Source organism: Balaenoptera physalus (genome assembly GCF_965194825.1).
Source record: "Balaenoptera physalus genome assembly, chromosome: 4".
In the NCBI taxonomy this organism is placed as follows: domain Eukaryota; kingdom Metazoa; phylum Chordata; class Mammalia; order Artiodactyla; family Balaenopteridae; genus Balaenoptera; species Balaenoptera physalus.
The window spans coordinates 10870806-10894995 of record NC_138891.1 but is presented as its reverse complement, the minus strand read 5'-3'; the positions used below and the strand labels follow the sequence as shown (position 1 = coordinate 10894995).

Below are 24190 nucleotides of genomic sequence, written 5' to 3'. Positions count from 1 at the left end.
CAGAAAACAAGCTTTTATCAGAGCAGAACTTTTTTTTCAGTGACCTAAAAACTACTCCCCAGTTTTGCAGGTTTTGGGCATGTGGTAGAGAGATCATGAACATGCTGTCCTGGATGAGACAGACCCCAGGGTATTTATACTAGTATTCTCAGGACACAGCACAGTGCCATGCACAGGGCACCTGCCACATGGTGAACGCTTGGTAACTATCTGTTAGGCAAGTGGGTCTTGGGTATAATTTTTCATATTTTGGAGAAAGAAATGCTGACTCAGGATGCTGCTTTACCTGCAGATGGTTTCCACTTCCATGCCAGAAAATCCAAATGCACTGTCTCCTTCCACACAGATGACCCGCTGCCCTGGGTTTCTATCTTTAGCCACTAGAGCAGATGCAATGGCAAATCCCAAACCGACTCCCATTGTTCCAAAAGTACCAGCATCAAGCCTGTTGGGGAACAGAGCTAAAATGAAACCTTCTGGGGCATATCACAGATGGTGGGGTTGGCACAAATCTAGTCATTTTTTACATGGCTCATGGAAAAATAAAGAACAATAAAACATTCTCCTTATTATTAAGTTTTTAGACTGTGAGGAACTAATTTGTTAAGGATAAGCAAATGAATGGGAGAAATCACTCATGATTTCTTGGAAGACTGTGAATATATCCTCAGAACACTGAGTATACAAATTATCACATGATCTCAGGACATACCAAGCATAGAAACACTACAAAACGTCACCTAAGAATACTTTTATGAAGTATGTCCTTACACTGGCCACGTATAATTTTCAAATGTTTTCTCAATCTGCTTTTTGTAGTTTCTAATTTAACACGTTCCAATTCATTATAATTTCCTTTACCTGTGACGAGGAAGGTAGTTTTGAAGCACAGTGCGCCCAATATCCATAGTATTTGCTCCTTCGCTCACCACAAAACAGTCTCTGGGCAGTTGTTCTTGAATGTGGTAGAATACTGTGTAATAATTCATAGGCAGGGATTTTTTGAAAGCTAATTCCTAAAATATCAGAGGGAAATAGAATCAAATTAGATTAAGATACAGTGAAAATAAACAGCATCAATAAGCTACTTTCAAACTTACTTGCAACAGCCAAAGGCTATGAAATTCCCAAATGGCCACTAGATGATGACTCTGAGAAGCTAACTGATCTGTAAACAGTCCTAGGGGACAGCCTAAGAAAAACAGGTCCCAGTCCCAATTTGGGACACAATCAAATAAGGCAGGAAATATCCCTCTTCCTGGAGATCCACAACGCACACTAGCATATTAAAGACTAAGACGTCCTATAGTAAAGATAGCTGAAGACACTGGGTTAAGCAAAACTAAACAGTCTTATTTGAGCACTTTCAGGGAAACACTGCCTTAGAAAAAGTGAAAATTTTATTCTAGAATATTTTCATCTAAAATATGACCCTACACTTAAAATTAAAAATGAAGTCAGGGTTTTAGAAAATCTAATCTTTCCCCACATGGAAAGGGGATATGCTTCACCCACTACTCTGGAGGGTCTCTAAATGGAGGGAAAACAGCAAGGTTATTGCCCTTGTCTAGCCAAATGCCTTTTAGAGCTTCAGCAGCAAAGCCCCACTGCCTCTTAACCTGTACTACTTTGGTCTGCTGGAGATCATACCCAAGATGATGAGCGACCCTCCTATACTCGTGCACCAGAGAAGAGAGGCAAGATCCTTCCACCTTAAACTAAGGTGATTCCTATGGAAAAGAAGGAATTAATCACTATACCATTCAGGAAAGAAAACTGAGACTGGCTCCTGATAGGAGAAAGTCATTGATTAAAATTCCAAAGAAAGAAAGAATCATGTAGAAACAACTCTACTTGTTTGGAAAATGCAAATTTATTCCAAGACGACTGATATATTAGGGAACAATATGAGTAAAGCTGGAATTTCGTATTTGCTTATGAATGATTCCATCAGTTAGAAACACTACATGAACCCAGAAAACTGCACCCAGCTGAACCAAGATGCAGAGGAATGCACAAAACAGCAAAAAAAAAAAAATCAGGAACAGCTGGAGAGGAGCTTCAAGATGGCAGAAGAGTAAGACATGGAGATCACCTTCCTCCCCACAAATACATCAGAAATACATCTACATGTGGAACAACTCCTACAGAACACCTACTGAACGCTGGCAGAAGACCTCAGACCTCCCAAAAGGCAAGAAAATCCCCACGTACCTGGGTAGGGCAAAAGAAAAAAGAAATAGCAGAGACAAGAGAATAGGGATGGGACCTGCACCAGTGGGAGGGAGCTGTGAAGGAGGAAAGGTTTCCACACACTAGGAAGCCCCTTCGCGGGCGGAGACTGCAGGTGGCGGAGGGGGGAAGCTTCGGAGCCACGGAGGAGAGCGCAGCCACAGGGGTGCAGAGGGTAAAGCGGAGAGATTCCCGCACAGAGGATCGGTGCCGACCAGCACTCACCAGCCCGAGAGGCTTGTCTGCTCACCCGCCGGGGCGGGCGGGGGCTGGGAGCTGAGGCTCGGGCTTCAGAGGTCGGATCCCAAGGAGAGAACTGGGGTTGGCGTGAACACAGCCTGAAGGGGGCTAGTGCGCCACAGCTAGCTGGGAGGGAGTCCGGGAAAAGGTCTGGAGCTGCCAAAGAGGCAAGAGACTTTTTCTTGCCTCTTTGTTTCCTGGTGCGCGAGGAGAGGGGATGAAGAGCACCGCTTAAAGGAGCTGCAGAGACGGGCACAAGCCGCGGCTATCAGCGTGGACCCCACAGGCGGGCATGAAACACTAAGGCTGCTGCTGCAGCCACCAAGAAGCCTGTGTGCGAGCACAGGTCACTATCCACACCTCCCCTCCCAGGAGCCTGTGCAGCCCACCACTGCCAGGGTCCCGTGATCCAGGGACAACTTCCCCGGGAGAATGCACGGCACGCCTCAGGCTGGTGCAACGTCACACTGGCCTCTGCTGCCGCAGGCTCACCCCATACTCCGTACCCCTCCCTCCTCTGGCCTGAGTGAGCCAGAGCCCCTGAAGCAGCTGCTCCTTTAACCCCGTCCTGTCTGAGCGAAGAACAGATGCCCTCAGGTGACCTACATGCAGAGGTGGTCCAAATCCAAAGCGGAACCCCAGGAGCTGTGCGAACAAAGAAGAGAAAGGGAAGTCTCTCCCAGCAGCCTCAGAAGCAGCAGATAAAATCTCCACAATCAATCTGATGCACCCTGCATCTGTGGAATACCTGAACAGACAACGAATCATCCCAAATTGAGGAGGTGGACTTTGGGAGCAATGATATACATATTTTTTTCCCTTTTTCTCTTTTTGTGAGTGTGTATGCATATGCTTCTGTGTGTGATTTTGTCTGTATAGCTTTGCTTTTACCATTTGTCCTAGGGTTCTGTCTGTCCTTTTTTTTCTTTTTAGTATCATTTTTAGCACTTGTTATCATTGGTGGATTTTTTTTTTGGTTTGGTTGCTCTCTTCTTTCTTTCTCTCTTTTCTTTTATTACTTTAAGAAAATTTTTTTAATAATTTTTTATTTTAATTATTTTATTTTATTTTATTTTATCTTCTTCTTTCCTTTTTTTCTCCCTTTTATTCTGAGCCACATGGATGACAGGCTCTTGGTGCTCCAGCCAGGTGTCAAGGCTGTGCCTCTGAGGTGGGAGAGCCTAGTTCAGGACACTGGTCCACGAGAGACCTCCCAGCTCCTCGTAATATCAAATGGCAAAAATCTCCAGGGATCTCCATCTCAACAACAAGACCCAGCTCCACTCAACGACCAGCAAGCTACAGTGCTGGACACCCTATGCCAAACAACTAGCAAGACAGCAATACAACCCCCTCCATTAGCAGAGAGGCTGCCTAAAATCACAATAAGGCCACAGACACCCCAAAACACACCACCAGACGTGGACCTGCCCACCAGAAAGACAAGATCCAGCCTCATCCACCAGAACACAGGCACTAGTCCCCTCCACCAGGAAGCCTACAAAACCCACTGAACCAACCTTAGCCACTGGGGACAGACACCAAAAACAACAGGAACTATGAACCTGCAGACTGCGAAAAGGAGACCCCAAACACAGTAAGTTAAGCAAAATGAGAAGACAGAGAAACTCACAGCAGATGAAGGAGTAAGGCAAAAACCCACCAGACCTAACAAATGAAGGGGAAACAGGCAGTCTACCTGAAAAAGAATTCAGAATAATCATAGTAAAGATGATCCAAAATCTTGTAAATAGAATGAAGAAAATACAAGAAACGTTTAACAAGAACCTAGAAGAACTAAAGAGCACACAACAGTGAAGAACCACACAATAAATGAAATGAAAAATTCTCTGGAAGGGATCAATAGCAGAATAACTGAGGCAGAAGAACGGATAAGTGACCTGGAAGATAAAATAGTGGAAATAACTACTGCAGAGCAGAATAAAGAAAAAAAGAATGAAAAGAATTGAGGACAGTCTCAGAGACCTCTGGGACAACATTAAACACACCAACATTTGAATTATAGGGGTCCCAGAAGAAGAAGAGAAAAAGAAAAGGACTGAGAAAATATTTGAAGAGATTATAGTTGAAAACTTCCCTAATATGGGAAAGGAAATAGTTAATCAAGTCCAGGAAGCACAGAGAGTCCCATACAGGATAAATTCAAGGAGAAACACACCAAGACACATATTAATCAAACTATCAAAAACTAAATACAAAGAAAAAATATTAAAAGCAGCAAGGGAAAAACAACAAATAACACACAAGGGAATGCCCATAAGGATAACAGCTGATCTTTCAGCAGAAACTCTGCAAGCCAGAATGGAGTGGCAGGACATATTTAAAGTGATGAAGGAGAATAACCTACAACCAAGATTACCCAGCAAGGATCTCATTCAGATTTGATGGAGAAATTAAAACCTTTACAGACAAGCAAAAGCTAAGAGAATTCAGCACCACCAAACCAGCTTTACAACAAATGCTAAAGGAACTTCTCTAGGCAGGAAACACAAGAGAAGGAAAAGACCTACAATAACAAACCCAAAACAATAAAGAAAATGGTAATAGGAACATACGTATTGATAATTACCTTAAATGTAAATGGATTAAATGCTCCAACCAAAACACATAGACTGGCTGAATGTATACAAAAACAAGACCTGTATATATGCTGTCTACAAGAGACCCACTTCAGACCTAGGGACACATACAGACTGAAAGTGAGGGGATGGAAAAAGATATTCCATGCAAATGGAAATCAAAAGAAAGCTGGAGGAGCAATTCTCATACCAGACAAAACAGACTTTAAAATAAAGACTATTACAAGAGATAAAGAAGGACACTACATAATGATGAAGGGATCAATCCAAGAAGAAGATATAACAATTTTAAATATTTAGGCACCCAACATAGGAGCATCTCAATGCACAAGGCAAATGCTAACAGCCATAAAAGGGGAAATCGACAGTAACACAATAATAGTAGGGGACTTAAACACCCCACTTTCACCAATGGACAGATCATCCAAAATGAAAATAAATAAGGAAACACAAGCTTTAAACGATACATTAAACATGATGGACTTAATTGATATTTATACGACATTCCATACAAAAACAACTGAATACACTTTCTTCTCAAGTGCTCATGGAACATTCTCCAGGATAGATCATATCTTGGGTCACAAATCAAGCTTGGTAAATTTAAGAAAACTGAAATCGCATCAAGTATCTTTTTTGACCACAACATTATGAGACTAGATATCAATTCCAGGAAAAAATCTGTAAAAAATACAAACACATGGAGGCTAAACAATACACTATTAAATAACCAAGAGATTATTGAAGAAATCAAAGAGGAAATAAAAAAATACCTAGAGACAAATGACAATGAAAACACAACAACCCAAAACCTATGGGATGCAGCAAAAACTGTTCTAAGAGGGAAGTTTATAGCAATACAATCTTACCTCAAGAAACATGAAACATTTCAAATAAACAACCTAACCTTACACCTAAAGCAATTAGAGAAAGAACAAAAAAACGCCAAAGTTAGCAGAAGGAAAGAAATCATGAAGATCAGATCAGAAATCAATGAAAAAGCAATAAAGGAAATGATAGCAGAGATCAATAAAACTAAAAGCTGGTTCTTTGAGAAGATAAACAAAATTGATAAACCATTAGCCAGATTCATCAAGAAAAAAAGGGAGAAGACGCAAATCAACAGAATTAGAAATGAAAAAGGAGAAGAAACAACTGACACTGCAGAAATACAAAGGATGATGTGAGATTACTACAAGCAACTATATGCCAATAAAATGGACAACCTGGAAGAAATGGACAAATTCTTAGAAATGCACAACCTTTCGAGACTGAACCAGGAAGAAGTAGAAAATATGAACAGACCAATCACAAACACTGAAATTGAAACTGTGATTTAAAATATTCCAGCAAACAAAAGTCCAGGACCAGATGGCTTCACAGGCGAATTCTATCAAACATGTAGAGAAGAGCTAACACCTATCCTTATCAAACTCTTCCAAATATAGCAGAGGGAGGAATACTCCCAAACTCATTCTACAAGGCCACCATCACCCTGATACCAAAAACAGACAAAGATGTCACAAAGAAAGAAAACTACAGGCCAATATCACTGATGAACATAGATGCAAAAATCCTCAACAAAATACTAGCAAACAGAATCCAACAGCACATTAAAAGGATCATACACCATGATCAACTGGGGTTTATCCCAGGAATACAAGGATTCTTCAATATATGCAAATCAATCAATGTGATACACCACATTAATAAACTGAAGGAGAAAAACCATATGATCATCTCAATAGATGCAGAGAAAGCTTTTGACAAAATTCAACACCCATTTATGATAAAAACCCTCCAGAAAGTAGGCATAGAGGGAACTTTCCTCAACATAATAAAGGCCATATATGACAAACCCACAGCCAACATCGTCCTCAATGGAGAAAAACTGAAACCATTTCCACTAAGATCAGGAACAAGACAAGGTTGCCCACTCTCACTACTATTATTCAACATAGTTTTGGAAGTCTTAGCCACAGCAATCAGAGAAGAAAAAGAAATAAATGGAATCCAAATCGGAAAAGAAGAAGTAAAGCTGTCACTGTTTGCAGATGACATGATATTATACATAGAGAATCCTAAAGATGCTACCAGAAAACTACTAGAGCTAATCAATGCATTTGGTAAAGTAGTAGAATACAAAATTAATGCACAGAAATCTCTTGCATTCCTATACATTAATGATGAAAAATCTGAAAGTGAAATTAAGAAAACACTCCCATTTACCACTGCAACAAAAAGAATAAAATACCTAGGAATAAACCTACCTAAGGAGACAAAAGACCTGTATGCAGAAAATTATAAGACACTGATGAAAGAAATTAAAGATGATACAAATAGATGGAGAGATATACCATGTTCTTGGATTGGAAGAATCAACATTGTGAAAATGACTCTACTACCCAAAGCAATCTACAGATTCAATGCAATCCCTATCAAACTACCAATGGCATTTTTCACAGAACTAGAACAAAAAATTTCACAATTTGTATGGAAACACAAAAGACCCTGAATAGCCAAAGCGATATGGAGAAAGAAAAACGGAGCTGGAGGAATCAGGCTCCCTGACTTCAGACTATACTACAAAGCTACAGTAATCAAGACAGTATGGTACTGGCACACAAACAGAAATATAGATCAATGGAACAAGATAGAAAGCCCAGAGATAAACCCATACACATATGGTCACCTTATCTTTGATAAAGGAGGCAAGAATATACAGTGGAGAAAAGACAGCCTCTTCAAGAAGTGGTGCTGGGAAAACTGGACAGCTACAGGTAAAAGAACGAAATTAGAACACTCTCTAACACTATACACAAAAATAAACTCAAAATGAATTAAAGACCTAAATGTAAGGCCAGGCACTATCAAACTCTTAGAGGAAAACATAGGCAGAACACTCTATGACATAAATCACAGCACGGTCCTTTTTGACCCACCTCCTAGGCAAATGGAAATAAAAACAAAAATAAACAAATGGGACCTAATGAAACTTAAAAGTTTTTGCACAGCAAAGGAAACCATAAACAAGAACGAAATGACAACCCTCATAATGGGAGAAAATATTTGCATATGAAGCAACTGACAAAGGATTAATCTCCAAAATTTACAAGCAGCTCATGCAGCTCAACATGAAAAAAACAAACAAGCCAATCCAAAAATGGGCAGAAGACCTAAACAGACATTTCTCCAAAGAAGATATACAAATTGCCAACAAACACATGAAAGAATGTTCAACATCATTAATCATTACAGAAATGCAAATCAAAACTACAGTGAGATATTATCTCACACCGGTCAGAATGGCCATCATCAAAAAATCTAGAAACAATAAATGCTGGAGAGGGTGTGGAGAAAAGGGAAGCCTCTTGCACTGTTGGTGGGAATGTAAATTGATACAGCCACTATGGAGAACACTATGGAGGTTCCTTAAAAAACTAAAAATAGAACTACCATACGACCCAGCAATCCCACTACTGGGCATATACCCTGAGAAAACCATAATTCAAAAAGAGTCATGCACCAAAATGTTCGTTGCAGCCCTATTTACAATAGCCAGGACATGGAAACAACCTAAGTGTCCATCAACAGATGAATGGATAAAGAAGATGTGGCACATATATACAATGGAATATTACTCAGCCATAAAAAGAAATGAAACTGAGTTATTTGTAGTGAGGTGGATGGACCTAGAGTCTGTCATAGAGAGTGAAGTAAGTCAGAAGGAGAAAAAGAAATACCGTACACTAACACATATATACGGAATCCAAAAAAGAAAAAAAAATGGTCATGAAGAACCTAGGGGCAAGACGGGAATAAAGACACAGACCTACTAGAGAATGGACTTGAGGATACGGGGAGGGGGAAGGTTAAGCTGGGACAAAGTGAGAGAGTGGCATGGACATATATACACTACCAAACGTAAAATAGATAGCTAGTGGGAAGCAGCCGCATAGCACGGGGAGATCAGCTCGGTGCTTTGTGACCACCTAGAGGGGTGGGATAGGGAGGGTGGGAGGGAGGGAGACACAAGAGGGAAGAGATATGGGGACATATGTATATGTATAACTGATTCACTCTGTTATAAAGAAGAAACTAACACACCACTGTAAAGCAATTATACTCCAATAAAGATGTTAAAAAAAAATCAGGAACAACTTTTCTCACAATCAAAGAGGAAACACTATCCATATACAAAGACTTTAAACAAAAATTGCCAAATCCTGCAGAAGTGGCTCATTTTAGTGCTAACAGTGGATGGTTTGGTAGTTTCATACATTACTATAAATTCTAAAGCCTTCAGCTATCAGGCAGAGCCATGAATGCAGATGAGGAAGTTGCAAAAGAATTTCCAGCAGTGATACAAAAGTTAATTGAAAAAGAAAGCTACAAATGGTCTCACTAATATAAAATGAAATGAAGTGAAATGAAATAAACGTGAGGGGATGGATGTGTTAACTAACTAGATGGGGCGAACTCTTTCACAGTGTGTTTATCAATGCACCATGATGTACCTTTAAATATCTTACCATTTTATACGTCAATTACACCTCCATAGGGACTTCCCTGGTGGCTCAGTACTTAAGAATCTGCCTGCCAATGCAGGGGACACGGCTTTGAGCCCTGGTCCGGGAAGATCCCACATGTCGCAGAGCAACTAAGACCGTGCATCACAACTACTGAGCCTGTGCTCTAGAGTCCATGAGCCACAACTACTGAGCCCACGTGCTGCAACTACTGAAGCCCAAGCACCTAGAGTCCGTGCTCCGCAACAAAGAGAAGCCACCACAATGAGAAGCCCGCGCACCACAAGGAAGAGTAGCCCCCGCTCACCGCAACTAGAGAAAGCCCGCGCGCAGCAACAAAGACCCAATGTGGCCAAAAATAAATAAATAAATAAATTAGAAAAATTATACCTCAATAAAGCAGAAATTAAAAAAAAAGAAAAAGGTGGCTATACATTAGATCAAATTTTCAGTTTTGATGAAACACCTGTCTATTATAAATGCATGCCTTGGAGATCTTATATCTTACAGGACAAACATGCCCCAACATGCCCCAGGATTTAAGGTTCCAAAAGATCTCTCGTGATTTGGTGCCAAGGTGAAACTGAGGACAAGGAACCACACCCATCCACATTGGCTCTTACGACTCTCTGTCCAATGTCAGATCCCCTCTTTCCACTGCTTCACAGTAACTCACGAGCTATAACCTTTCCAATGCCCACTTCCACAAGAAACTTCAGGTGCCATATTTATTGTAATACATATATGAATGTGTGTGTGTGTGTGTGTGTGTGTGTGTATCTTACACATTGTGATTTTAGGAATGCAAATGTCATGATATGACAGAACTAACTCAACCATGGACCTGAAGTGTTCTTGAGTTTCACTGGGTCCCATATTACCTTGGATAAAGCTTCATTGCTCTTCATTTTTTCTCTCAGAATTTTCCACCACTTGCTCTCAGGAGGATACTGCCATGGTGTTTTCTCAAATTGTTCTAAAAGCTAAAAAACCAGAAACTTTCTTTCCTTTTTGAAAATAAACTTAAATCATATTAGCATAAAAATCTCTTGTAAAAAAGACAATACAGCTACACTATCCTACCTTTCACATCACTCATACTCTGTTTTTCCTCTGGGCAGTAAACAACTGATAGAAGATAAATAGGTACCACGGAAAGCTTCTGCTTGGTTCAGTGATGACTTCTACCAGTAACTGGGATCCCATAAGACAAAGCAGAACTGTAACCCCCTCCATACTTCACAGGCAGGGGGGCTCGTAAGCCTTCCTCTGCCTCTGACAATAGAAGGAAAATCACCCTGCCAAAGAACCCCTGCAAGAAGACTCATAGCCCCAATACCCAGGGATTCCCATGATACAGACCAAATGCTCCAGAGTGTTTTAATATTGGGGATTACATCCTAATTTTGTATAATCATGATAATGATACCAATTTGTATCCAAAGTCATGGGACAAATGTGCCTACATTTTGTCTGTCACAGTGAAATGTATAAATTATATACAAATAATAAGAATCTAGACAAGTTACTGATTACAGTTTGAAGAGTAAAAATCTCTTTATTGCCTAAAGAAATACTAAGTTAGATTTTTTCCAGTACATAAAGCCATTTCTTGGCTGTAAGTTCAATTCCTCTGGAAGCTGTATTATAATCTTTCAGATAGCTGAAATCAGTTTGCCGGCTGAATGCCTTTAAATTTTCAATCACCTTTCAAAAATGCTTAACTTACCCACATACAAATTATCTATACATAAGGAGCTGGATTTACCAAGTTCCATAGTTATATTTAAGAATAGCTTTCCATCATAAATTTTATTTAAAATAGATATTAATAGACCTGTCACCAAGTGAATCAAGACTGAAACATTTTCAAGAACTGACTTCCGTAAAGACCAAGCCACATAAACTAAAACCCAGGCAAAATCTCTCACCTGTTTAGTAACAGCATTTATGTCTCCTAGCAAGGTCACAGCAGGTCTTACATTATTCCCCAACTCTTCTGCACAGATATCAACCTAAAAAAGAGGCAAGGATAAAGAACAAGCTGTGTTTATTCTTAAAAATCTTTAAGAATTAAGACAATAAATGGACTGTGCATGTTACACATAAGCATATGATTAAGATTTGATATTCAAGAAGTTCCTTGATAAAAGAATAAATCCACGGAACTATATGAGTATCATAGCTAGTATAGAAACCTCACTATCACTTCAAGAAGTAAAATTGCTGTGTCAGTTAGGCTTGAACATTTAAAATTTTATTAAACCTTGTGTAATTGTTCTTAAAAAAAAAAAAGAAACCTCACTATCTTCCCTCATTTTAAAATCTACTCCGGGGACTTCCCTGGTGGCGCTGTGGTTAAGAATCCGCCTGCCAATGCAGGGGATGTGGGTTCGAGCCCTGGTCCGGGAAGATCCCACATGCCAAGGAGCAACTAAGCCCGTGGGGCACAAATACTGATCCTGCGCTCTAGAGCCCACGAGCCACAACTACTGAGCCTGCGTGCCACACCTACGGAAGCCCGCGCACCTAGAGCCCGTGCTCTGCAATGAGAAGCCACCGCAGTGAGAAGCCTGCACACCGCAATGAAGAGTAGCCCCCGCTCGCTGCAACTAGAGAAAGCCCGTGTGCAGCAACGAAGACCCAACACAGCCAAAAATCAATAAATAAAAATTAAAAAAAAAAATCTACTCTGTAGAACTTTAGTATTGTTCCACTATACTCACAGGAATGCATTTGACTTGATCAATTACAGTTTTGAATGTAATGAATAATAAGGTTCTACTTAATTACCCTGGAATTCTTATTCAGAGCAGGAGTTCTCAAATTTCAGCATATATCAGAACCGCCCGGTAGGCCTGTTAAGCCGCAGACTGCAAGAATCCACCTCAGAGTTTCTGACCTCAAGAGGTCTGGGGTGGGCCCAAAAATGTACATTTCTAACAGGTTTCCCAGGAGGTGCTGATGCTGCTGGTCCAGGAACCACATTTTGAGACCCACTCCCAGGGAACGGCATGATTACGTCCGGCATGATTACGTCCTATTTACTCAGAAGCTCCATTTCTGGATGGCCATGGGCAAGCTTCATGGAAAACAGCTTCTTCAAGGAAAAGTAATTTAGGCACACCAAAGGGGATGCACTTTATTCTGTAATCAAGAGGCAGCATCTTCCAGTACAATCCAGGTCTTGCTTGTTTGTGGTTTTAGTTTTCAACGGCCCCTATCAGAAGCTGACTTAGGAAGTAAAAGGTAAGCAGGGAGAAGACAGCAATTGCAGCGAGGCCATTAAAATACCTTCACACAATCTGTGTAGGGCAAACAGGTTTGTAGGCAGTACTTTTCACATCAGTAAGGAAACTGGTTTATAAAGAGGGGTCATAAAGATACAAGAGCTTATTCCAAACACATAGTTTTAGCACCATTGTTTAGAGATTTCCAGCCAAAGGGTGTTTGAAGGTTTTGGAATCTAAAAGAATAACTTGATCCCTAACAATACTGAATGTTTTGTTCTAATCTACCTCCTACTTGAACCTCTTTTGTCTACCTTTAAATATACTTGAACTATGAAGAAGAGGCAAATTATGCTTTTCAAACTATTTAAAACTTGATTTTGAAAGGTTTTCTGGTTAGCAGTAAAGTGGTACATTATGTTTCATAGGCTTGAAAAGGCAGCTTACTTTGGTACCTGTAATTATGCCAGACAATTTATAAAATTCTACTTTTGTAAAAAGAGAAACAGTTCTTTACAAAAGTCAAAAAGAAAGTGAGCTGATAACGGCTGAGACAATAATAAACTACACATAGCTCTGATTTTAAATCTCTCCTCTTAGGACTTCCCTGGTGGCACAGTGGTTAAGAATCCACCTGCCAATACAGGGGACGTGGGTTCGAGCCCTGGTCCGGGAAGATCCCACATGCCAAGGAGCAACTAAGCCCGTGTGCCACAACTACTGAGCCTGCGCTCTAGAGCCTGCAAGCCACAACTACTGAGCCTGCGCTCTAGAGCCTGCAAGCCACAACTACTGAGCCTGCGTACAACAACTCCTGAAGCCTGTGCGCCTAGAGCCTGTGCTCCACAACAAGAGAAGCCACTGCAGTGAGAAGCCCGCACACCGCAATGAAGATTAGCCCCCGCTCGCTGCAACTAGAGAAAGCCCAAGTGCAGCACTGAAGACCCAACGCAGCCAAAAATCAATCAATCAATCAATTAATCTCTCCTCTTTGAGTACCTGGATAAACTTCACATCTGGCTGATATCTTGGAGGCAGTCCAAAATGTAAAATCCAATTTAATCTGGCACCAAATAACACAATTACATCAGCAAATTGCAAAGCCCTATTAAAAAGAAAAATCTGATATAACAAAAAGGATATCTACATTCTTATTTGAATTATTCTAAAGTTAATTTCTAAAGTATTTGGAAAAGTCTAAATAATTTGGATCTTGTACTGGTCTTGAGAATTTGATCTTTCAAACTGAAATAATTTATGAAACCATTCTATTTAAATGGTAATCCAAAAGATGAAATAAGTAGAAAATACTACCATAAGACTTTATCTATATTCTATATCATTTATTACTTTTTTATCATTAGAAAGATTAATACAAGTATACTGTAGATAATCTGGAAAAAGCAGAAAAGTATAAAGAAAAAGCCAAAATCTCCCAATAATACTATCAACTTATAAAGTATTATTAATATCCTGGCATAATTTCATCTAGTCTTTTTTTCTACACGTGTATTTTTATATAGTTGAGCTTATATACTAAATACTGTCTCATGCACTTTTGCTTATCATAAATGTTTTCCTTTATCATTAAGTTCTTCTTAAATACAAATTTTAAAGGCTACACATTTTGTTGAACACAAATTTATTTCACCTCTTCTCAACTGCTGGATATTTTCTTTGTTATTAACAGTACTGGGTTGCACATCTTCATTTGAATCTTAATATATACTTCATATTGATTCCTTGAAGCAGGTATTTTTATGATGATTGATTCACTTTCCCCAACTGCTTTAAAAAAATATTACACCAAGTATATTTCTAATAGTTTTATATACCCTAGTATTTTTGTCAATATAACTTCAATTTTTTGATATTTACTTTGATATCCACTCTGATATTAATAACCCTTGCTTTCCTTTTGTTTACCTCACACATCTTTGCTTGCTTTTACACTGTATCATTTTGTTTCCGATGTGGCTCTAATGATGCACACAACTGTCATTGTTATTGATCCAATTGAAATGTCATACCTTTTTCCAGGATAATTTTTATTATAATAATTGCCGTGGGTTTTCTTTTTTCTACTTCTTGGCTATTTCCCATTTTTCTTATCTTTTGTCCAAAGAGGATCTGTTTTTTTTTTTTTTGCTTTTATCTTCTGCAGTGGCTTATGCTATTTTTCACAGAAATTCAGTTATTATTTCAACTATATAGTCAAAAAAGCTATCCTCATATACTGTTTTGGTCCTGTGGGACCCAATTTAACTAACAGATAAAAACTGAAAATGGAAGGATAGATTTGCTTATAGATACTCCAAAACTTGAAATTGTTGATACCTGAAATTGTTGATACAATTATTTACAGCCCCTTACAATCTTTTCTATATTATTAATGTCATTAATATTATCTTCTTAAAATTCAACAGGAATGAAGATAAACTTCAGCTCAACCCAAGTTAAAGTATATTAAAAGAAAAAAACATTGTAATAATTAATTTGGCTACTGTATAATGTATACTAATATGAAAAAAGTAAACGTATAAGCTTATTAAAATAGAATTAAATGAGCAACATTAAAGATTGAACAGGAAACATGACATTTAAAAACCCCTCAAAATTAATTTAGCGTTTGCATGACAACATGAAAATTACCAAATGTAGAACAGTGGTGAACTGTGGAGAGGGAGGGAGGAAATGGGATCAGGTAAGATATGCAGGGACTACAAACAAATCTGTAATTTTTTGTTTCTTAAAAGAAAAACTTAAAGCAACACATACTACTTAATATTATATTTGATAAAGTTGAGTGGTGGTTACATAGTGCTCATTAAATTACTCTTTCGTTTGTATATTTATAGTATTTCATAATAAAGAAATTTAAAAAAAAACACATGGTTTATCAGAAAGTGTGTTTTAAAAATTTAAAAAGAAGAGGGGCTTCCCTGGCGGTCCAGTGGATAAGACTCCAAGCTCCCACTGCAGGGGGCGTGGGTTTGATCCCTGGTTGGGGACTAAGATGCCACATGTGGCAGGGCAAAAAAAAAAACAGTAAAAAGAATGAGGTGAAGTCAATTAAAAAAAAAAAAATCTAAGAAGAAGAGACTTCCAGTGCCAGCCAAGGCTGGGTAATCCCACTCCAGCCTAGCTCTCCCACTGATACAGTGGAAACTCTGAACAAACTAGAAAAAGCAACTACCTGAGGCTTTTGAAAAGTAAACAACAGTAGGTGGACCGGGACGAGATCAAAGAAGTGACCCATGCAGGTGGTGAGTTTTTAAGGTTTTCCCCTCTTTTATCTCTTTGCTTTGATTCAGAGCAGTCCTAGTTGCAGAACTAAAGGAAAGCAAAAACTTGGAGAGAAACCGTGTCTTTTTGGCCAGAAGATCAGGAAAAGGGACCCTGCATGCCTGAGAGCATGGGGGGAAAGCTCCAAAATTTTCTTTTTCTCTATTTCTCTCTCACAGCTGTGCTGTGAGGGCAGCACAGCGGCACTGTGGTAAGTCCTAAGCAGCTAAAATCCCAAGAGAAACTTCATTTTTCAGGCAAGAGGAACTGGGAAAAGGGGCCCCTGTGGTCTGGAGAATATGGGGGCATCCCCCTTATCTTTCATCTTTCTTTTTTTTCCTGCCACTTTGCCTCAAAGGCAGCACCTGTTGTGTGGTACGATAAGGTAGCAGCAAGGGCCAGGAAAAGGGACTCTGGGAAATGGGTGGGCTATGTCTTAAGAGAGAAAAGGAATCCCTAGTTCTGGATATTAACCAGCATGTTTATATCCAGAACTGGGGCTGGGGCTCACCCCTGGGCTGGGCATGTGTGGACAGACCCAAAGGAGCATAGCAAAGGCTTTGGAAATCAACTGACCCTGGAACCATGCTCACAGTGAGTGAGTGAGTCAGAACCTGCAGTCTGAATCTAACCAAGCTAACTGCTTGCTAAAACAAACAAACAAAATCAGCATTCTACAGAGGATTTTGGTATGACCTAGAATCTCACAACACAGTATTCAAAATTCTAGGATACAATCCAAAACTACTCAAAACACAAAGAACCAGAATAATGTAACCAATTTCAAAAGAAAATATAATGAATAGATGCCAATTGTACTGATGACCCAGATGTTAGAATCAGTAAACACATACTTTAAATCAGCTGTTATAACTATGTTCCATAAGGTAAACAAAAATACTCTTGAAATAAATGGGAAGATAAACATTCTCCGCAGCGAAATAGAACATATAAAGTAGACAAAAGGATTAAAAAGAATTAAACAGTTATTCAGGGACCTATGGGACAATATCAACATGCCTAATATTTGTGTTACTTCAGAAAAGAGAAAGAGATCGGTGTAGAAAAAAATATTTGAAGAAATAACGGCCAAAAACTTTCCAAATTTGGTGAAAGGTATCAATGTACAGATTCAAGAAGATCAGAGAACCCCAAACAGGATAAACTAAAAGAAAACCGTGTCCAGACACATCATAATCAAACTGCTGAGAAACAAAGATAAAAAAAAATTCTGGAAGGAGCCACAGAAAGACAACTACATCAGCGGACAGAGATTCAAATGACTACAGATTTCTCATCTGAAACCATGAGAGTCAGGAGATAGAGGACAACATCTTTAAAGTGTTGAAAAGTCTAAAAAGAAACAGATGTGCTTAAAATTATGTGATTCTTTCAGAACTTCTCCTAGATTCAGTAAAGTCACAAAATAATTTAAATTAGCCTGGAATCTGCCAAGCCATTGTATTTAAAATCTGGAGCGCCACGTACCTGGATCTGGCAGCGCCTACACAGTTTGGATGGTTGTCAGGGATAACACCCTTTCCCATGGGGGTGGGCAGAAATGGCAATTTACATTGCTCCACCAATTTCCTGATACTCTCCTCTGCACGGGCATAAGCAGCACCTACAAGAAATCAAAATGTATTGGACAAGTCAGTTAAGCTCCAGACACTGTGACCCTTAAAATAGTTCATGTGAAATTGCTTTTAGAACTTCTCAAACATTCTCCTGCTCAGGGCTTAAACTCAAAACAAATTGTGACTATGGTTTTTGTTTTTTGGCCACGCCACGTGGCACGTGGGATCTTAGTTCCCCGACCAGGGATCAAACCTGTTCCCCTGCAGTGGAAGTGCAGAGTCTTAACCACTGGACCACCAGGGAAGTCCTGTGACTACGGTTTTTATCTTTGGTATTTTACAATGTTTAAGAGGGCAATAGTTCTAATTTCCACCCCCCCCAAGTAATATTATCAATTATTCTGAACGACGTCTACCCCCAAACAAAAGTTGCACTTCACATCTCTTGCTGCTCTTAATTGTCAGTTCTATGCTACTTTCCTATTGGATTACTACTCACAATTCCCTGGACACACATCTACTGGTAGGCGCAGGTGGGAAAGGAAGGACTTTGCACTGACAGGGAAGAGCAACCTCACACATTGCTCCCCACCACCAGCTAACCAGGACTGCACAGTCATCTAGTCTGCGTATGGAAATTCTAACAAGGGGCTTATGTTTCTAAAGCTCTGTAGATTGCTTCATAGGCTCTATAATCCTGTGATCACAACAGGACTAACTCGAATGGGTCACATCATTTGTTTTTACAGTTGTGTGCCTGCAGAATAACCATATGCTTTATGCCCTCAGTGGCACTGAAAACAACTTACTGTTTGAATATAGAAATGATTTCGTTTCTAATGTCATCAAGGCCATCGTTTTAGCTATTTAACTTTATGCTCTTTCTCAGGGTTAGTAGAATATTACTCCATATCCAGAACTTATAATTCTCTACTGAGTCTCAGTAAATAGTATAGCATGTTCAGATTCAATTTAATGCTCCCCCCTATAAAACTACCTTAGAATCTTTTGTCATCCATGTAGGATGAAAAATAATCCCTTTTTTTTAATCCAGAAAGTTTCCTTCTATTCTCCTTCTTGCCTCAATATTTGTCCATTCAGTTCCCTCTTCCTGGACTGCGTGGGGTCTCTGTGTCCACTCAGTGACCGGTCACCCATTTTTTCAAGGGGTGGCTACAGCGTCATCTCTTCTGAACTGTCTTTCCACACCACCTACACAAGAACATTGTTGCTGCTTCCCCTGGGAATCCACCTCAGCTCTCTACACACACCCCACTTATTTGTGACCAGGTCTGTCTACTTATAAGTAGGAACCATTATTTCTCTATATACCTCACAAATGTTTTCTATAATCCCTGCCTTATCATAAAGACTCATTAAATGGTGGTTAAAGGAAGTACAAAAACTAGCATCCACTGAGCTCTATTATTTTGTTGTTTAATTGTAACAATACTGTTGAGGTAGCTAATCTCTATTTTACAAGTGAGGTAACTGAGACTCAAAGCAGTTTTTGCCAAGGTCACAGAGCTAATATATCACATAGCTGTACACAACTCAGCTCTGACTTCAATTTTTTTCTGTTGTCCACCATTTTTACTAAAACTGTTTTTACTTTCTATGTAGTTATTTCCTAAGTAGTTGATAAATGACTAGCATGGTCATAGATGATTCACAGCCCCCTCAGGTCTAGAACATATAATGGATACTATAATAAATTGCTGACATGCGTATAAATTGGTACAATACCTTGGGAGAAAGCAATCGGACAATATGCTCCAAAGGCCTTAAAATATGAATACATTTTAACTTAATTTTCTTTCTGGGAATCTATCTTATATCCTAAATATGGAAAAAGCTTTAAGTACAAACGAGTCTGTTGCAGCTATTCTAAACACAAACAAAAACTGGCAAAGATTTAAATATTTGCCAGTAAAGTATTAGTATATACATGAATGGACATTAAAAATATTTGGGAAAAAATTTAAGACCATGAGAAAATGTTATTCTAACGTTAAATGAATTAAGTATAATATGAAACTGTCTAATAGAGTGGCCATTTGACCCAGCAATCCCACTCCTAGGTACATACTGAAGAGAACTGAAAATATACATCCACACAAACATTTGTACATGAATGTTCATAGCAACATTTTTCACAGCAGTTCAAAAGTGGAAACATCCCAAATGTCCATTAACTATGAATGGATTAAATTAAATGTGGTATATCCATACAATGGAATAATAACAATAATAACTATGAATTGCACTTATTATTATATTATATATAATTATAATAAATATATTATCACTATTATTCAGCAATAAAAAGAAATGATGTACTGATACACGCTACAACATGGATGAACCTTGAAAACATTACGCTAAATCAAAAAGGTCAGTCACAAAGGATCATACATTATATGATTCTATTTAAAAGACGTGTCCAAATAGGCAAATCTATAGAGACAGAAAATAGATTCGTGGTTGCTTGGGGCAGAGGGCTAAGGAGGTTTGGGGTGACAGCTAAGGGGTGTGGGGTTTGGGGGAGGGTAATGACAATATTCTAAAATTGATTGTGGTGATGGATGCACAACTTTGTAAATATACTAAAAGATATTAGATTGTATACTTAAAAAAAAACTGTCTATACAGTATGATCACAATGTATAAAATATACATGCAAAAAGGAATACAAAAGTACTACATGTTAAAATGTAGTACTTCTTTTGATGAAGGGATTTCTTCTTTCTAATCTTCTGGATTTTCCAAATTTTTAATAATATTCATGTGTAATCTTCATAATAGAAAAAAACACATTTTATTCATAAGAAATGTAATAGGGACTTCCCTGGTGACACAGTGGTTAAGAATCCACCTGCCAATGCAGGGAACACGGGTTCGATCCCTGGTCTGGGAAGATCCCACATGCCAAGGAGCAACCAAGCCCGTGTGCCACAACCACTTAAGCTTGTGTGCCTAGAGCCCACGAGCCACAACTACTGAGCCCGCGTGCCACAACTACTGAAGCCCGCGTACCTAGAGCCCGTGATCTGCAACAAGAGAAGCCACCACAATGAGAAGCCTGCACACAACGAAGAGTAGCCCCCGCTCGCCACAACTAGAGAAAGCCCACGTTCAGCAACGAAGACCCAACGCGGCCAAAAATAAATAAACTAAATAAATTTACAAAAAAAAAAAAAGAAATGTAATAGGTGATATTCCAGGCATTCTAGAATAATTCTATGATTTCAAAACTAATAAATAATGCTAAATGAATAAAGAGAATTTTTATTCCAATTTCAAACATTAGAGTCGATGCTAATAAATCATGAAGACAATTTCTAAACAGAATCAGCATTCTTTTGAAAGCCTAGCAAGATTTAGAGTTCCACTCAATGCTACCTTTCCCGATGATAAGAAGGGGCTGCTTGGCATTCCTAATAACAGATGCTGCCATACATACAGCAGAGCTTTCTGCCATACTAACAGGAGGCGGCATGCAGCACTCCACGTACCTGGAAATAAAGAGCTCTGTTAATTAGGAGGCCAACTTTTAAACTTTTTTATTGTGAAAATATCAAATACATAAAAAGGTAGAAAAAATAGTATAATAAACTCCATATGCCCACCCTGTAAATTCAACTACTAATATTTTACCACATTTGCTTCACACATACACACATAAATATACATATACATTTCTTCCTAAACCATTTGACAGTAGATTACCGCAGCAAGACTTAAAAATTAAAAGATAAAGACTTTCTCCTATATAACCATAATATCCTTATCATACTTGGTAAATTAATATTTATTCCCTAAGATCATCTAACAACCAAAGGAGCAATTCACTGACAGGAAATCTGAGTTAATGGCTGCACACTGTCGTAGTAGTTGTTGTTGTAGTAATAATAAAAAACATACTAAAAGTTAATATTTCATACCTACTATGTGCCATTTATCCTTATTTAATTTTCAAAATAATGAGATTAGGTATTACCATTATCTCTGTTTCACTACTGTGAAAAAAAAAAAAAACTCAAAAAGTAGGTAATTTGCCTGGGGTCCCCAGATGGCATGTGGCAAAGACTGGATTGAAAATGGTTGTTCTGTCTCGAAAGTCCATGCTTTTAACTACCTCACTATATTTCCACTCACTGAGTAAGTCAATATTTTAGTACCACAATATGCATTAGTAAAAGAAATATTAAATATTAAAACTGTCATAGTTAAGTATTTCTAGACACCAACTCCTCAGTTTTAGTTCATTTATCCTAATTAATAAACATCATACTGTACAAAACTTGGGCATATAATACCAAAAAAGGACATCCAAATCTTTACAAAAATTTTAAAGAAGGCTTACAGAGTTAACTTACCTAAGGTACATCTCCCCCCAACCCCAATAATATTATTTTGATTGTCATGTTCAGGTATTATGAAGAATAGATGTCCTTTTTGTCTGACTCTCTCAAATGGAAACCTCTACTTGGTATCCTGAGTGAACAGAAGTGCCCACTGTCTCTCTGTAGTCACTAGGTCCATGACAGCAGGAATGTGCTAAATGGTACTCAGGGTGATGCATTAACCCAAGTACCCATCCTTACCAGGCGTGACTTAGATACCAATTTATTGTACTTATTGTTCACTCAGTGTTTATTTATGGAATAAGGGAACTTGGCAAATCATAGTAACATCTGGTGTCGAAATATTTTTAAATCACAGAGACAGACTAAAATTTTTTATGCTGAGCTCTTACTAGAACTATTTGAAAATTACTATTTTTCAATAGTCACTTCATCTCTTGCTTTATACCATGAAGACTCTAAGTAACCATATTACATGAGGATTAGTTTTTTATGGTTACTGAAATAATAATTTCAAATGAGGAGTTTGGGAAGCTCCAAGTATTTGATGTAGTAATTAAACCCCAAAATAATTCCTAAATAATGCCATTTTAATTAAGAGAATTAAGCCCTTTGGCCAGGATTCAGTTTAATTACTAAATCCTCAAAAGTTAAGACAAATTGAAGATTAACTTATAAAATGTTAGGTAAATTCTTTTTAAAAGGTAAGCATTATGGTAACACAATTAAGAAAGAACTCCAGTTAACTATTACTCACCTTATAGAATCCACATTCACCTGGAGGTTCACAAAATCTGCAGGTATGTCAACATAGCAAGCACCTGGACGACCATAAATACTGCTTCTCACTGCCTAAGTTCATTACAAATGGAAGAAAATGTTTTAAAAATCTCAATCCTTATTATCACATTCCACTCAAAGAGAATTTAAAATTGTGAAATGAACACTATTTTGATTTTTCTCGACATCCTTAGTTGATGCAACATCCTTAGAAGTAACCAATTTTAATTCCATTGAAATGCTCTCTATTGATTCTATACATTTTAAAAGATATTTTTGTTTAAAAGGGGAGAGATAAGAAAAAATACGCACTTAGGGCTTTAAAATTCATTTTCTCTATTACACTTTAGTCCTAGAAATTATCTACTAGGTTCTGCCTACCAAGTCTTTACTTTATAACATTACTTTCACCTGCTTCCTAATCCTAATGATTTGGCAAAGGTTTCAGAAACTGTGATGTTGTTAACATGTATCAAATGGTTTCTATAACACATGGTTTTTGAAACAGCTCAAATGTAACTTCACATATAAAACTAATTTATAATACACTGTTTAATCAACTAATAGATGGTCTTATATTAATACTAATGTAAGTACTAATTTTCAAAAACTTAAGTAAATTTAAGTAATAATACTTAAATAATTTAAGTAATAAGTACTAATTTTCAAAAATTTAAGTAATTTAAGTAATAATACTTAATAAGTATTATTTTCAAAAATAATCTTGCAAAAGCATAAGAGAAAGGGTACCCAGGATTTCATTATATCCTTCTTTTTACTTTTCCATAATTTAAAAAAAATTTAAAAACTAAAGTAGAGGGGAAATTTTTTCAAAATAATTTATTTTATCTGTTTCTTTAAGTTAATGACAGTGAATATTAAAATGTACATAGCTACTTATCAATATCATTGCTAACTGCCTGAATATATTCCAAATTGCTACTCATTCTATGGAGACTAAAAGTAACACAGGTATAAGCAATTGAGAAAAACCAGCTGACTTGGAGAGCTTGTAATTAAATACTGTACCTTTTCGATAATAGAGGGAATAGCTTCTATGCTACTTGGCCGGGCAGAGAACTTGCTATATAATCTACAAGCTTCAACCTATATGTGAAAAGAAAATCACTTAAAATTCAGCTCATGTATCATATTACTCTTCTGAAAGAAGACAAAATGTTAAGCCATTACTTTCTATTATGTTTAGAGGCAGGATGGAGAAAAATGCATTACCTAGATTGTTTCTTAAAAGCCTATTCAAAGTACAACCAAATCTCCGCCTTGGTGTGATTCAGGAAGGAAATCAAAACAAGACACAATTTTCATTTCTTAGATTGGCAAAAATAAAAA

General features: G+C 38.0%; 1 protein-coding gene and 1 long non-coding RNA gene across 7 annotated transcripts in view; one reads left to right on the top strand and one right to left on the bottom strand.

The window, feature by feature from the left end:
• Positions 1-24190, top strand: part of LOC309659527 — a 381336-nt gene that overhangs the window by 97041 nt on the left and 260105 nt on the right. The gene's annotated exons all lie outside the window — the stretch shown is intronic.
• Positions 1-24190, bottom strand: part of HACL1 (2-hydroxyacyl-CoA lyase 1) — a 47568-nt gene that overhangs the window by 17481 nt on the left and 5897 nt on the right. For 5 of the 6 annotated variants that reach the window (XR_014262829.1, XM_082459302.1, XM_082459303.1 and 2 more), the window contains 9 exons: positions 23870-23947; positions 22818-22912; positions 21096-21208; positions 17605-17740; positions 13831-13936; positions 11533-11616; positions 10483-10584; positions 862-1016; positions 287-445 (listed from right to left, as the gene is read on the bottom strand). Coding sequence is in view for 5 of the 6 variants with exons in the window: in XM_082459302.1 (XP_082315428.1) it covers positions 287-445; positions 862-1016; positions 10483-10584; positions 11533-11616; positions 13831-13936; positions 17605-17740; positions 21096-21208; positions 22818-22912; positions 23870-23947 (1028 nt within the window). In the remaining variant the exon portion in view is untranslated. The remainder of the gene's footprint in view (positions 1-286; positions 446-861; positions 1017-10482; positions 10585-11532; positions 11617-13830; positions 13937-17604; positions 17741-21095; positions 21209-22817; positions 22913-23869; positions 23948-24190) is intronic. The other variant, XM_082459304.1, reaches the window with a different exon arrangement.